Below are 15,874 nucleotides of genomic sequence, written 5' to 3' on the forward strand. Positions count from 1 at the left end.
TCAACTGCAGAGGGTACCACGGCTGGCCTCCCCAGCTTCCTGAGAGCAAAGTCAGCTGGGTGTTTGGTTTTGAGAATGGGGCCAGGCCTCAGCCTCTTCTCATGGAAGGGAAGGAAACAGCCTGCTTTCTGAACTCCGCAGAGCTGAATGGGATGTGCAACAGGCAGGAACTAGTGCAGGGGCCGGGGCAGGGCTGCCATGTCACTTGCCATCACAGCCTGTTCTATCCTGCAGGTTTTGGGGAAGCATACCCTGAACAGAGTCTAGCATATTTCCGCAGTCAGCGATCACCTGGCTTGAGCAATCATCATTTGTGAGGCTTTTAAAAACAGATTCTGCAGGACATGTGGTACAAGCCTATAATCCCAGTGGCTGGGAGGCTGAGATGGGAGGATCACGAGTTCAAAGCCAGCCTCAGCAACTTAGCAAGGCCCTAAGCAACTCAGTGAGACCCTATCTCTAAATAAAATACAAAAAAGGGCTGGGGGTGTGGCTTAGTGGTTAAGTGCCCCTGGGCTCAATCCCCAGTGCCAAAAAAAGAAAAGAAAAACATAGATCCTTTTACTGACCCTGCAGGAATTCTCAATCTGAAGACTTGGGAAGGGGCCCAGGAAGCTGAGCATCCTGGCTGGGGACCCCTAGCTTTGTCCAGCTCAGTCAGAGGGCTGGCAGGGAGCTCCTCCAGCCTCCCTGCCCCACCCTGCCTTGTCCCCATCAGGTGCACAGCTGAGCTCAATGGCCAGACAGGCCCCACTGAGCTTGGGGTCTATAAACTTTGTGATATTTAAACTGGGTTCTTTATTATAGTCCATCTCAAGTGTTTTGGATAAATAACCAGGCAAAAGCCTTTCTCTCCTGAGCTTGTCTTGACCTCTGTGAGGGAGGGCAGGGATTTGTCTCTCCTGTATGCAGAGGTCACACAGTCTCTGAAGAAGTCACCAAATGCCAAGAGCAAGCGCACAGATGTGCCCTTTCCCTCCCCCCAACTCACCCTCAGCTGGGAAAACCTTGGGGGCTTCTGTGGCGGCTCCTCGTAGGGCCTCTCTGCCAGGGAGGCGATGATGCGCTTGCGATGGCCCAGCAGGTGGACCTTCAGGACCTGGGCAGCGAGGAGGGGGGCAGGCAGGTCAGTGGCTGACAGACCCCAGCCCCCCCCCCCCCCGCTCTAGGCCTCCTGCTGTGGGCCAGGCTGTTACCGAGGGAACCTGCATGTCAGGAGGGGCTGGCGGCCCAGCCTGGAGCCGTACTCACGTTGACAAGCTCCAGCTCCCAGAGGTTCTTCACAGTGTCGATGGAGCTGTAGCCACTGGACAGGAAGGAGTGGACGTAGTCCTGCAGCCCCAGGGAGTCCAGCCAGGAGGGAACGGATGGGGGACTGTTCCCATCATAGCCCAGGGCCTTTACCTACAGGACAAAGAGGTGGGACTGACATCTTAGACCCACAGGACGGGGATGCAGGGACCAAGGGCCCAGGTGAAGAGGGTCCCTAGAGGCCCAACTCCCTAGTACAGCCCTTTCTGGGAAGGGTCTGGGAAGTGGAAGCCACTGGAGAACCCCTGGACTGCAGGGACAGGGCAGTGGTGCTTCCTGAGTGCTGGCAGTGGACGGGACGGGACTGCACCAGCACAGAGGCTGAGGCTCAGGCCCACTAGCTCCTGGGAAGCTGCCTCCTCTGCTGCCTGCTCCTACCAGGTCTCCCTGGGGAGGGCCAGATGCCAGGGTCAGGATGGGCTGGCCTGACACTGTGAGGCAGGAGAAACCCCAAAGCGGGCTCTGGTGACAGGCCAAGTCTGTGGCACCTGGCTCCTGAGCCAGGAGGATCCCTCCTCAGCCCCAACAGGATGCTCGATGTCCCTAGAGCTCCGCTGACTCCAGAAGCTTCAGGACTTAATGAGGAAGGGAACAGGACCTGGTGCACTCTGGGGCTCCACGAAGAGGGGCAGACACCCCACTGAGATCTGCACACCAGAGCCAAGCTCCTTCCCTGTTCCCAGTCTAGGAGGCAGAGGCCAAGGCTACAGCGCTATTGGTGGTCACCTTGGGCAGAGAGCGTGCAGCCTGGAGCAGCTTTCGCCGGTGCTGTGGGTCACTGATGCCGATTTCCCGCAGGTCCTGCTCTTCCATCACGTTAGACCCCTGAGAGCAGAAAGGAGGACGTTAGGGCCCCTCCAGAACTGATGGTTGATGGCCTGGACATCGTCCTTCACGGCAAGCACCTAGAGGGTGTGGAGCTGGAGCCCCCCACAGGAGGCTGGGCACACTAGGGACAACTCTACCCAGATTGCCCACTCCTACAATATGCCTGAGGTGTTGACCTGGGCCAGGACACAGGGGGCAAGCAGGCTGCCAGGTCCTGCCACAAGCCCAGCTCCCTTGGTGCATATGAGCATCTTTCTGGAAAGCAAGTTCCAATCCAAAGTGGAGAACTTGGGGACCAGTGCCAAGGCTCCTCACAGATGTGATTTTGTAATTACAAGGCTGCAACAAGCTCCTCAGGTGGACAGCTGGTGACAGAGGCAGGTACCTCGAGGAGTAGAGTCAAATGGGGAGATTTGGAAAAGTTCTCCCTGCCAGGGGGAGAAAGGCCAGGGCTGGGCCTGATCTGGGCAGTTCTCACTCAACTCCCCAGGCCCTGATGGGAAGGTGCTGCAGTGTGGCTAGTGCTGGGTGCTCACTTCCCAGGTGACAGGGGACTGAGAGCTTTCACATGGAACATCCCGCTTCACACTCAGGCCCTGTGCAAGGGCCTTTTCAACCTCATTTCATAGATGAGGAACCCGAGGCGTGAGGGGTCAGAAATCCCAAGCGCTCACCCACCTGGTGGTGGAGCTTGGAAGTGAAGCCAGGCAGCCCGAGACCCTGCTCCATGCTCCTCACCCCTAGGATGCTGTGTCATTACGACACCGGTCACGAGAGGAGTTTTCAGATTACATTTCAAAATATACAGTATTGCCAATGTCAGGAAAGCCACAGGTTGTGCCCTGTCGTTCACAACAGCCCTCCCAGAGGCAACTGCTGCCACTTCCTGGATGCTGCAGTCTAGCGGGGCGTGTGCACACGGACCTGTGTGGTTCCCCTCTGCGGACTGAGGCCCTCCTCGCCACCTCGCCACACACGGGCAGGCCTGCCTCTTTCCTAGGCTGTGGGATCATCGGGCTTAGGGAAGGATTTATGGAACCCATTCCCTGTAGGAGAATGTTTGGTTTCACATTCTGTGGCAGACAGCACCGTACGAAGAGCCTCCAATGGGCATCACTTCTAGACAGACAAAAAATCCAATTTTTTTTTTTTTTTTGTGGTACTAGGGGATTGAACCCAGGGGAGTTCTACCACTGAGCTACATCTCCAGCCCTTAAATAATAATAATAATAATAATAATAATAATAATAATAATAATTATTATTATTATTATTTTAAACTTTGAGATAGGGACTCATTAAGTTGCTGAGTCTGGCCTCAACCTTGAGATTTTTCTGCCTCAGCCTCTGGAGTAGCTGAGAGGCACCACTGTGCCCTGGCTTATTTAAAATTCTGATGGACGTTTCTCTCTTTCGATGATGTCAGCTAGGTTCCCATGCTGTCAGCAGCTGATGGAGAAATGGCCATCACTGCATAGATGCTAACACAGTGCACTGGCCTAAACATTTCAGTTAACAGATCTGTTTAGCTTCTTCTATTTTTGGAGGGTGGAATAACCAGGGATTGAACCCGGGAGCATTTACCCACTGAGCCACATCTCTAGCCCTTTTTTTATATTTTAGACAGGGTCTCGATAAGTTGCTTAAGCTGGCTTTGAACTTGTGGCTCTGTAGCCACAAGGTGGGCTCTGGGCTACAGCCTTTCCCTGTCCTGACTCACTCAGTCCCCAGGGCCACCTGGTGTGTATCCTCCTGTGTCCACTCCACAGATGGAGACCAGGAGGCTGGGTAGGCAGGGGCCTGGCTCTCAAGTCTGCACTCTGGTTGTAGTCTGTTTTCAAGGGCTTGGCCTGGACAGTGGCTCCCCAGCACTGAGCAGGGCTGAGGCCCTTGAGGAAGGCATGAAGCTCAGGGGAAGTGGGAGGAACTGGCCAAGGCCAAGGGCTCTCCCAGCACCCACAGCCTTCTCCTCCAGCATCCTCTGGCCCTTCAGAGCCTTCTTCACTATATGATTTAGAAAAATGTCCTTTTGCATCCTGAAGAGCACCTCCTTGCTAATATTTTGCAAGTAAGGTCTTCACTCAACAAACAGTGAAAAAGCCTTTGAAGGGCAATGTCTGGGAGTGGTGACACATTTAGAGTCCTTTCAACCAAAGGTGAACAGGGCTGATTTCAGTTCTCCACTGAGGGTCGAAAGGCTGTTCCAGGACTGGGAGGGGCCAGCCTAGGACTTTGGCTCCCTGCCTGCTGCTCAGTCTGCTCAAAATTCCTGTGTGTGTGACAAGCTGGGGTACAGGGCAGGTGGCAGGGAGGTGTCCTGGGACAGAGGCCTGCGTGTCTTAGCACAGTTTGACCTCCTGTGCCCGAGCAAGGCCTGGCTGACTGTCCTTGCTTGATACCTGTGTCCAATCTGATAGGAGGGGACACGGATGACTTAAATAAAGAAGAAGAAAAAGAAAGAGCTGAATAGCAGCTGAGCCATGGGACTTCACAACAGGCCTCTGAGGACCCTCTGTGAAGATGGGCAAGGGCTGGGGCGGGGAAGCCGAGATGCTTTTTCTTCTACTCCTCCCACATCCCAACTTCCCTTCTGACCCCAGGAGGCCTTTTCTCTCCTGCAACAATCCGATACCCTGTGGACACCAGCAGGGTGTCCTGTAGCTTTACTCAGTTCTGCCATGTCCACCTGGGGAGGGTGCAGACCCACAGGTTGGCGCCCAGTGGCATAGGACCATCCCACTTCAGATGCCAATCCAAGTCAGGTGTTCCTGCGTACCTGACCCACTGGCTCTAAACTGAGGTTCCACACCCCGTCCTGGAGCTGTGGTTGGCTAATGGCTCACAGAATGCAGGCCTACTCCCCAGTTACATCTGCTCCTGCACTACAGAGCACACAGTTCAGACTGGCCAGATGGACGAGATGCCCCGGGCAGGTACTGGGAGACGCAGGAGCTTCCATGCCCTCTTAGGGTGCAGCACCCTCCTGCACCTCCTCATGGCTACCAACTCACAAGCGGTCCGAACCTGTCCTGTGTTTTTATGGAGGCTTCATTATGCAGGCATGACTGGCTGCTGGTGTTCCACTCAGCCTGCAGCCCCTTTGCTCTGCCACGAGGTTGGGGGTGGGGCAGGACCGAAGTTCTGACCCTTTAATGGCCTGGTGGCTCTCCTGGAGGCCAGCCCCCCTCCTTGGACTCTCCAGGGGCCCCAGCCACCAGGCATCTCATTAGCGTACAAAGGGAGAGTCGCAGCATTTTGCATTCTAGGTGCCAGGAAAAGAGAGAAGGACCCCAATACATATTCCTTCTTACATCACACAGGCCAGGAGTGGGGAGGAATGGGGACACTAGAGGGCAGGAAGGGTGCAGAGCGAAAGGGACCATGACCTCAGGGAGCCTTAGGGCTAAAGGGCAGGCTGCAGAGGGCATGGAGAGGGTAGAGGGCAAGGCCAGGAGAGTCCAGTAGGTAGAGAAGCAGTGCGTGTGGGAGGGGCGCCCAGGCTGGGGAGGGATGGCTGCTGAGGGCCAGGCCATGAAGCTACGCCAAGGGCAAGCTGCCCCCACCCCCCATCAGCTCGCAGAGCCCAGATGAGAAGAACTGGAAGTAAAGCCAGGTCACGTCTGAACTCTGAGTGACAACACTGCCCGTGGTGCTTCCCTGGTCTGAGTGGGGAGCCTGGGGTGGTCTACTGTTAGGAAAACTGAATGAAGAGCCCAGGACTGCTGACCTCTAGGAGCCCATCCACATCTGACGTCCTGCCACAGCACTGAGCTCTGCCCACCTGCTGCTGCAGAGCAGCATGGGACAGGGAAGGACACGGCAGTCACCCACAAGCACAACTGGTGGCAGCAAGGCCTCACCTGACTGTTGCTCACATGCTTCAGCCTCTCCTAGATGAAGACATTTTCAGTGTGGGACACTTAGTGTACCTGAGCACCACGTGATCAGATCACCAGCAAATGTCAGGTGGGCTGGGCTCCCCATTCCTGCCAGCCGGGAATCTAGGCCCCAGAAGGTGTGCATGCCGGTAAGTCCAAAGCCAACTAACACGTAATCCCAGCCCTTGCCCAAGAGCCATCAGAAGAAGGGCAAGGCCGGCAGGTGCCTAGAGAGTGCCTAGGTGGTCTAGAGAGGTTGAAGGGGTAAGTGGCCAGGGAACTCCTGCTAAGGCCACTGCCCAGTAGAGCCAAGGGAAACCTCAGGCCCATCTTGGTTTGTCAGCAATTGAGTATCCCCTCCCTACACAGAGGGTCAGAGCTCCAGGGACCTGGCTGCTACTGCAGCATTGACTTTGGTCAGCTCTGTCTACAGTCAAGGATATGAATGTCTCACTGGTCCCCATCCACCTCCACCACCCCACCAGGTCCCTCCTATGAACTCAGCAGCAACACAGATCACTCAAAGAGGAATTTATAGAGAGAAAGCATACCACGGCTGCTGGGCAGCCACAACCCGCTGTACCGTGGAGATGGCTCTGCTGGGGGCACAGGCCTTTGGGGTCTGGGGAGGGGCTGCGAGCACTGAGGCACCTAATCCTCTCTGGTGAAGCCTTTCTCCCTCAGTTGGACACATGTCACCTGTTAGAACTCTGTGATTTGGGTGTATTAGAGTGCTGTGCCCAGAGGACCTGCTAAAAGGAACACATCCCCACACCTTGGCACACCCAGGTTAGCGGTCCTTGTACTTGGGGCTGCCCTGGATCCCCAAGGCAGGCAGGGCTGGGCTTCCACCCAGAGCACCTTGGACAAACCTGCACTGGAACACACCCTGGCGCACTGCGACTGTGCTGATGTCCCCAGGGGAGGTGGTCAGTGCTTGGGAAGCAGGTGCTTCAACATGGTCACCTCCATGGAGTCTGCCCGCCACACTTGCAGGCTCCACGTCTGATGATCCAACATACTGCATATCAAAAGCCATCATCCCTCGATAACTGCAGGCTCCGGACCTAGGACTGAGGATGTGCAAGTCCTTTATGTAAAATGGTGTGGTGTGTGCCTATCACCTGTGCACGCACGCCTTCCCTACGCCTTATATCATCTCTCAATTACAATGAAAATGCTGTGTACATAGTTGAGTATTTTTACTTGGGCTCTTTACCACCGAGCAACATTCCCAGTCCTTTTTCACTGTGAGTCAGGGTCTCAATAAATTGCTAAGGTTTTCTTTAAGTTGCTGAAGCTAGTCTTGAAATTGAGACCCTCCTGCCTCAGTATCCCAAACTGCTGGGATTACAGGCATGTGCCACCATACCTGACCTATATTTTTATTTGTCTTATGTACTGTCAATTTTCCATTTTTAGTTCTACTCTTCCTATCTCCTTTTTTTTTTTGGTGGGGGGGTACTGGGGATTGCACCTGGGGGGTACTTAACCACTGAGCCCTATCCCCAGCCCTACTTCTTTTTTTCCTTTTAGTTTTGGGACAGGGTCTCACTAAATTGCCAAGGCTGATCTTGAACCCGTGATCCTCCTGCCTCAGCCTCCCAAGTCGCTGGAATTACAGCAACTACACCCAGTAATTTTCATATCTTTTGGATTCATGATTGTGAAATCCAAGGACACAGAGGGCTATTATGAAATAATCATGTCCGTACAGACTTTCCTGCTTGCCTTTACTCCCTAAACAATACAGTATAACAACTACTGATGCGGGCCTGGGAGCTCTAGGACACTGGAGGGAAGGGGGAAGATGGAGCTGGAGTTGGGGTGCTGCAGGGGCTTCCCTGGAAGGTGGACTTAGGTAAAGCTGGACGCTGCAAGATGGGCAAGGGCTGGACAGGTGCCCCAGAGGCAGCAGAGGACAGGTGCTGCTGCCAACACCATCATGGCCTCAGCATGGGTGACAGTGATGACAGCCCAGTGTCCCTGGCACTAGCCAAGTGCCTAGCGCTAATCTCATCCAATCCTCCACAAGGTGGGAGAAAGACCCATTTTACAGAGCAGGAAACCAAGGGAACTAAGTTAGTTGCCCAAAGTTACCACATAAACCAGTGGTGGAGGGCTGGGGACGTGGCTCAAGCGGTAGCACGCTCGCCTGGCATGCGTGCGGCCCGGGTTCGATCCTCAGCACCACATACAAAGATGTTGTGTCCGCCAAAAACTAAGTAAATAAATAAATAGATATTAAAAAAAAAAAAAGAAAATACACAATCTGAATGATTGGAGCCGGGGTCTGCTCCAGAGCTTGCACATCTGAGGGGCCTGGGGTGGATGGAGCAGTGGGCCACAGGAGTGGGGTGCAGAGGGGGAAGCAGACCTCATCCTAAAAGCCAGAAAGCCTTGAGTGGGAGGGCATGGGTCTTCCCAAACTTAAGGTTTCCAAAGAGAGCCTAGGAAAAGACTGCAGCCTGCAGCTCCCCTGCTCCACAGCTGCGGGAAAGGCCAGGGCTGCCTTCCACACCCACTGCCACCTGGAAAAGCTCAGGGAGCCCAGGTGGTACTTTGGAAGAGATCTGAAGGGCTTGGTGTGGAGGGACAGTCCTGGGCCTTGCCAGTGGCCACAGGTCAGCTCGCCAGCATCCGAGCTTCACATAAACCAAGGCCACAGGCAGTGATGGACACATGACTCCTGGGTGAGCTGCACTGGGTGGGACCAGGATTTGGCAGGGCCCCGCCTGCCTCACTTGCATGCTTGTCGTTCCCCTGCCTGGCACTGGGCATCAGAAGGCAAGGGCAGAATCTCCTCCCTTGGAGGAAGAATGACCAGCTCTGGCCTGCACGGCAAGGTGATCTCTCTGCAGCCCTGCCTCCTCAGGGTTTCACAGCCAGGGTGCTCCCCAGGGGTTGGGGGCTGGTAGGACTTGGACATACAAGAGAATGCAAACAAGACAAGAACAGGTTTCTCAAGTAGGGAGGGGGAGGACGATGGAAGAGCTGAGCAAAGGGACCAAGTGGTGCTCAGCTCCCGGAGGGACTGATTTGCGGGCCTGCCTGCTCCTGGGGCGGAGCTGTCAATGCTCATTCATGAGCCCTGGGCAGAGGCAGCAGGCTCCACCCACCAGCCCCTTGGCCCCTCCCCAGCGCCTCTCCAATTGCTGAGGGGCATCTCACAGCTTCCTCAGGTCTGGGCAGCTTCCATGTGCTATTTACTCCATTTCTGCCTTCCAGAGTGGGCTAGATTTCCACTGGTACCTGCCTCTGTCTTCCCCATATCAAACTTTTTTTCCCTCAGTAGAAAAGTTGAATGAGTTATTATATAAAATTTTAAAAAGAAAAATAAATATACATGTATGGGGTTGGGCAGGACTATCATACTACCGTTATGGTGAATTCTTCTAAGTGAGTTAATTACCTTAAAAATCTAAGATTGGAATGACTTCTACCATTATAATGTATTTTCTAAGCTTGTATTTAAAAAAGTTTTTAGCAAAATTGGATTTGCAGTGTGTACATGCTGTTTTTTTCACACAACAATATACCAGGTGCACACACGTCCCTGTGACACTGAGCTGTCTCGGTGAATGGCTGCAAATACTGCACGTGCTCCAACATGCCCGTGATCCCACCTGCCGCCAGAGACTGGGCTCCTGCCATAGCAGGCCACCCCTAGAGCCTAGTACTGGGCAGGGTCATCACCAGGGCATCGGTCACTGAGCACAGGGCCCTGGTGTTGGCCAGAACTGCCTCTTGAGCTGGGCTGGTCATAACCACAGGTGTGCCCTCAGGTGGCAGGAGAGGTGGAGCACCCACTCTGCTTCCCAGCCCAGACCACACCCCAGGCCTGGTGATGGGGGCATATGCAGCCAGTTCAGGGGTAGCAGGAAGAACCACTCTGAGAGGGGACAGAAAGCAAGGAGCTGGGGACAAGCTCTCTGATGTTTACCCCAAATCTTATCAGCAATGGGAGGCATGCTCCCTGAAGCCAGGAACTGTCACCTGCGGGGTGGGGGGACGCTTACTGAGTGTCACGCTGAAAGGCAGCTGTGGCACAAGCATGAGAACGGGGTCCTTGTGCCAGTTGTGTGGTCCATGTTCTCACAAAGACAGCACCCGCTGGACAGGTGAACCCCTACTCACACCCTGCCTCTACTCTTTCCTGGCAAGGAGAGGTGCTCAGCCTCAGCTCACACACCTCCCGCTTTCCCAACTGTCCCACACCCTGCCCCGCCTAGACCTTGTCCTTCCCTTAATGGTGATAGCCACCAGGAAGAAGCAAAAATATTATCAGTCCAGGTTCCTGAAGTTGCCACAGGTGACTTTTGGAGACTGTCACCTCAACTCTGCTTCCTGCAAACAGACTACTGCTCGCCCACTCTGTTGGAGAAAGTACCAACTGACACAAACAATAATGGCTGGCTCTGCTCTGATGCTATTCGTCACTACATGTGACAGTGTGGCGCCTTCCAAGCTTATGCCCCATGAAGGAAGTGAGTTAAGTGCAATGCCATTAAGCAAGGACAAACATGGAGACGGAGTAACCTGCTCTACGTCTAGAGGGGGACTCGGAGAACCCAGGTCTCCCTACTGCGGTCTCTTTGCCACTAAGTGGAACTAAGAGTTTTCTCTTGAGCACTCCTAATCCAGTTTATGGAACTATGAACCAGCCTCGAGTGTCATGAGAGTTGGTGGCAGGAGCCCTTGGTACCAAGGCTCAGGGTGCACTGTGGCTGCACAGGCCTAGAGGATGGCAGTGGGCCTAAGCCAGTCCAAAGGCCATATCTGATTCCTTGCCAGCTCCATTCTCAGCCTTTTGTAGAAAGACTCCCCATCTGGGGCTGGGGATGTGGCTCAAGCAGTAACACGCTCGCCTGGCATGTGCGGGGCGCTGGGTTCGAGCCTCAGCACCACATAAAATAAAATAAAAAGATGTTGTGTCCACTGAAAACTGAAAAATAAATATTAAAAAATTCTCAAAAAAAAAGACTCCCCATCTAGAGCAGGTGAACAGAATGGTCTGTCTGCCCCCCATGCACGCCCGGAAGTGACGCGCACCTGGCCTGGCAGGCCCCAGGACAGGCTGGGACTCTGCAGGGATGCGCTGAGCACAAGGCCTGGAGGCAGCCCATCCCCAGGAAGAGGCACAGGGACTAGAGTAGGAGGTAGAGAACCACACCCTGTACCTGGCTTCCTTCCCAGCTCCACCGCCTGTTTGAGGAGCAACCTGGGGCAGACGACTAAACCCAGGAGCCCTGCATTTGGGAACATGGACTGCAGGAGTCTGCGATGAGGACTTCGGAAATGCCCATGAACCCCCGAATTATAAGAATATTTGTTGTGCTGGGTCTATGGCTCTGACAGAAATAAGAGCCCCAGTGCCCTGTCCCCTGGGCCTCGCTTTCTGCGCATGTACAATGTGAACCCTGAGGGACAATGGAGAAGTGATCGCTGCAGACACTCTGGCATCCAGGAAAGCCACCTCTGTTGCCACTCATACCAAGAGGTTAGCCAGTTCACTTCCATCTCAGAGCACAGCAATCAAATTAGCGGTCATGAAAACAAGCGTTGGAAAAGAGAGTTTCAACTCCCTTCTACTACCATCCAGGGTGCCGAGGACGCCAGGGCAGTACCTGGGGCCATCAGAGCTGTCTCCTGCATAATCGAGCTGTGGTCACCCTGAATAACTCTGCACAGCCAGGCAGACAGAGGGAGGGCCAGAGCTGGCAATTACTAGCCCAAAGTGAGCTGCCCATAGTCCGCAGGTAAGAGTGCTGCCCTCACCTGGTTCCCATGCTTGTGGGGAGGGCTGCAGAGGCTGGGAGACCCCTGGGTGGCACTGACTCCTGGGACAGCTGAGGAGTTCAGGTCTTACTGATCACAGAATTCAGGAGGCAGGACCCACACCTGTCTGAGTACCTTCTAGGCCTTTGCTCCGCTGGCCTCTGCATCAGCCCTACTTCAACTGGGCAGAGGGAGTCCTAACGGGCAGTGGAGAGCTGGGCTAAGGCCGGCCAGGAGCAAGCCCAGGCAGGGCTCCTCTCCACACAGCAGTGGCCCCTTGGGCCTGGGACAGAAGACAGCAAAGGAGGGGCCTGGGAGGAGGGGTGAAGAGAGCACAGGGATCAGGGTAGGAAACAACAGGCACCAGCACCATGGCTCAGGTGAAGCAGCTCAGAGGGCTCAAGAGGAGGGAGCTTGGGGGTCAGGGACAAGAAGGGCACCTCAGGGGCTTGGGGGCCTGGTGGGAAAGTTTCACAGATGCTAATAAAGACAAGACCCTCGTGGCCCAGCTTATACCTTTTGGCCCCATAAGGGATCACCTGTCTTCACCTGTTATCAAGTCTCAAAGGTAGATAGGAACGTGGTAGGAGCCTACTGCCACGTGTCTGAAGCCCAAGGAGGAAGAAATGGAAGGGAGGAGTGGAAGGTCTCTGTGGCCTGAGAAGCAAGAGCTTGCCCACTGCTCCTTCCTAACCTGTCCTGGACCTGCTGCAGGCTCATCTCCTTTCTCACATACTCACCCGTGGCTACAACTGCTCCCCCCACAGGACTCTCCATCGACCACCCCTTAGTCAACCACTCCTGGAGGTCCAAGGTGCACCTGTATCTGGTAAGGTGGAGACCCCTCCGCACACTCAGGCCTCGGAGACCTAGGGACCCTCAGCCCTGTGGTTTTCAAGGCCCTGAGATCAGGCTTAGCACACCTCTCTTGTGCGGCTGGGGCTGTGCCCGTCACATCCACACAGGCAAGCCCTTTCTTCTCTCTAGACTCTTCCTTAAGTTCCAGGTTCAAGGATAGACAGTCTTGGTCCTGACACTGGGGAGGACCTCTGTCCACCCGTGCCTCCACCGCCCTGTACAGGGTGAGGCCTGGGAGGCGTGGGCTCCCCTCGCCCTCCTGCAGCACTTGGGCCTCCACCACACTGGACAGATGGCTACTCTACTGTCTTCATTGTTTGATGTGCTGGTTTCCCAGCTGGACCATAATGGCCTTAAGATACCTACAGCACCTGCTGCTCTGATTCTACATCCATTCATAGTAGGAAATGGAGAGAATCTACTACACTCCAAAAAGAAAAATGAAGGCATTCCTGAGATCACCACTGAAGACGTTCTGGCTTTCTCTCTTACACCTCCCATGACGGATGTTTTCTTTGTGACATATTAAGATCATATTGCAGGAACGTTTGTGTCTCAATTTCTGCATTCAACACTCCAAGGTGAACAATCCCCACATCAGGTCTACTTTAAAAACACTCCAGCCTCAGGACCATTGTTGTTCACGCACTGACCCTTCTGTGAAGGGCGGCTGGGCTCTCTTCAGAGGCGGTGGGCAGCTCTCGCATTCTTGAATCCAGACATCTGCCAACCATAGGTTCCCTCCCTTCCTGCCAACTGGATACATTCCTCACTTCTCCTAGCACAGCCACTGCCTGTGGACAAGCTCTGTGGGGAAAGTGGAGGTGGCCATGGTGCACGAGCAGTGCTGGGGGCAGACTGGCAGACATGGGAGCCACATTCCCACACCTGTTTCCCTGGCTCTGGGGTCTTCCAGTCAGTATTGCCCTGGCCCTGATCCCTCCAAAAGGCCCTTCCCACCTGCAGGTAAGGCGGCATGGCTGCAGTTCAAGCTGCTAGGCCTGCTTGCCGGGCTCAACCAGCCATCACAGTGGGGACAGCCCAGAGTAAGTGGGAGTTGGACAAGACACGACCGGGGCCACAACCGAGGTTTCCACTTTTCGTAAACACATGCTGTGTGGCCCTGAGTGGTAAACCTGAGGCCAAGGGACAGAAGCCTTAAGGAAACAGATCCTGACTCCACATAAAGATGACTCTAAAGCAGCCAGAGCCAGGGAAGGAAGGAATGGGCTACTATTTTGTAATGTAGTGAATCCTCAGTCACTAGAAAAACAGCATGGCAGAGGTTATCCAGAGGAAATTCAGGCATGGGGAAGATGACCAGACAACATGACACTAAAGTTCCTTCACCTGAGAGGGAGCTGTGTCTCAGCTGTGTGACATTCTCTTGTCACAGGGAAATTCCACAGTACCTCCTCATCTGTGAAACATCCCATTTCCTGATGTCCCTAATACATCTGGGAATCTAGCAGCCTGGCTTCCTGGAGCTACTCTGCATCTGGGAAAAGCATCTCCAGGGCATTTCAGAACCCAGGGAAATGTGTAGCTAACTGAAAAGCAAGCCACACGGGGACCCTCCACAGCCACCATGATTAACGTCACACTACACACATGAGGGAATGTTTCAGTAACAAAAACGCTCCCCTTCCTGTGCCAATCTCCATTTTTCCTAGTTGCTAAAACTTAATCAGCCCTAGGACTCAGCTGGCGCTGACATCAGTTACCCAGGATGCTCTGCACGACTACTCAGGCCACTCCAGGTATCTGAAGTCACATGCCCAGCCCAGACACACTCACTGGCCTCTGTGTACAGACCCCACCTGCTGCTGCCACCAGATGGAAAGTTCCTAGCAGGGCCCTAGAGGAACTGAGCTGCTGGCCCCCACGTGGGGTCCTTGAGCAGAGGCTCTGCACTCTGGGTGGAAATCTGGCCCAGGGCCCCACTTTTCCAAATGCCCACATAGTTGCTCTGGTTCAAGGAGTCTTGGGGCTATTCAAGAGCTGGGAACTTTATCCTTTATACAAAAGGAGCTCCTCTATGACACTGAGCTACGGGGGACCATCCTCACCCGCACATCTGACGGGCATCTAATGAAGGGATGTCTCAGAGAGGAAAGGCCCTAAACACTCAGAGCCGGGCCACTATCCTGCTCACTGGCTGAGCCCCACTTCTGTACCAGTTTGTTGTCCTTCCCCCAAGGAATGCGGCGAATCAGAGATTATGTCACAAGAACCAGAAATAACACTCGGTTTAACTTTTAAAAAGAAAGAAAAATAAATTGCTATTTCAAGTTCAGGATTTTTAAAAGTTGAGAAATAACTGGCCCAAGCTGGTTTTGTTTTGGTTGCGGTACTGGGGAGTAAACCGGGTGTTTTACCATGGAATTACATCCCTAGCCCTTTTTAATTTTTAAAAATTGCTTAGGGTCTTGAGGCTGGCCTTGAACTTGTGACCCTTCTGCCTTATCCTCCCAAATTGCTAGGATTACAGGAGTGTGCCCTGGCACAAGCAGGCTTTGGAACAGTGGTTTGTGATGGGCTTCATTGTCTGTCCTAGAGATGGAGATGGCTCTGGGTGAGCAGAGCTGTCCTAGTCAGGTTCCCTTCGAAAGTAGCAGGCCAACTCCCTGGTGTGGCAACTCCCTGTGTGGCAGGCACCACAACAAACCTGTGGGAAACCCACAGTGATTTCACTGGAGAGCAGAGGGCAGTGAGGGGCCCTGTGCTCATTTCTGCCACTGTCCCTCATCCCTGGAGGCCAGGCAGGAGGCCCAGGCTAGAGAAACCTGCTTCAGAGGGGGAGGCGGCTCAGCTCCGACCCAGGCCCACATTCTCAAGGACAGACTCAGGAGCTAGGCCTCCCAGGAAGCAAGGAAAAGTGGGGGCAGTACAGGGCTTGCTGTGTTCACCTTGAACCAAGCCTCCAAGATAACACGTGCAAGAAGGTGACACTGGCACATAAGTGGTCACACCCACACCCAAGAAAGAGGCGTGTGACACAGTGGTTAAGCAAGTGCCCTGGGCCCAGAATGGCTGGTGCACCTTCTACCCTACCAGTACTGACAGTGTGACCCTGAGCAAGCCACTTCACCTCTCTACCATGTTTCCCTCACATAGAGAACGGAGCCAAGAACAGTACACACCTCAGGGCTTCCAGGGAGCACTAAGCAGTAAAATGAACCACTGAGAATGGCACCAGCACCCCCCGAGCCCCGATGACAG

The 15,874-nt window shown here is 54.2% G+C and overlaps 1 protein-coding gene across 6 annotated transcripts in view; it reads right to left on the bottom strand.

Annotated features, from left to right (window-relative positions):
- The window catches only part of Anks1a (ankyrin repeat and sterile alpha motif domain containing 1A), a 179,948-nt gene that overhangs the window by 9,683 nt on the left and 154,391 nt on the right, over window positions 1-15,874 (bottom strand). For all 6 annotated transcript variants that reach the window (XM_077802233.1, XM_026383384.2, XM_026383387.2 and 3 more), the window contains 3 exons: window positions 2,038-2,136; window positions 1,252-1,404; window positions 992-1,099 (listed from right to left, as the gene is read on the bottom strand). In XM_077802233.1, the coding sequence (XP_077658359.1) occupies window positions 992-1,099; window positions 1,252-1,404; window positions 2,038-2,136 (360 nt within the window). The remainder of the gene's footprint in view (window positions 1-991; window positions 1,100-1,251; window positions 1,405-2,037; window positions 2,137-15,874) is intronic.

The sequence above is a fragment of the Urocitellus parryii genome, chromosome 8, assembly GCF_045843805.1.
Source record: "Urocitellus parryii isolate mUroPar1 chromosome 8, mUroPar1.hap1, whole genome shotgun sequence".
In the NCBI taxonomy this organism is placed as follows: Eukaryota; Metazoa; Chordata; class Mammalia; order Rodentia; family Sciuridae; genus Urocitellus; species Urocitellus parryii.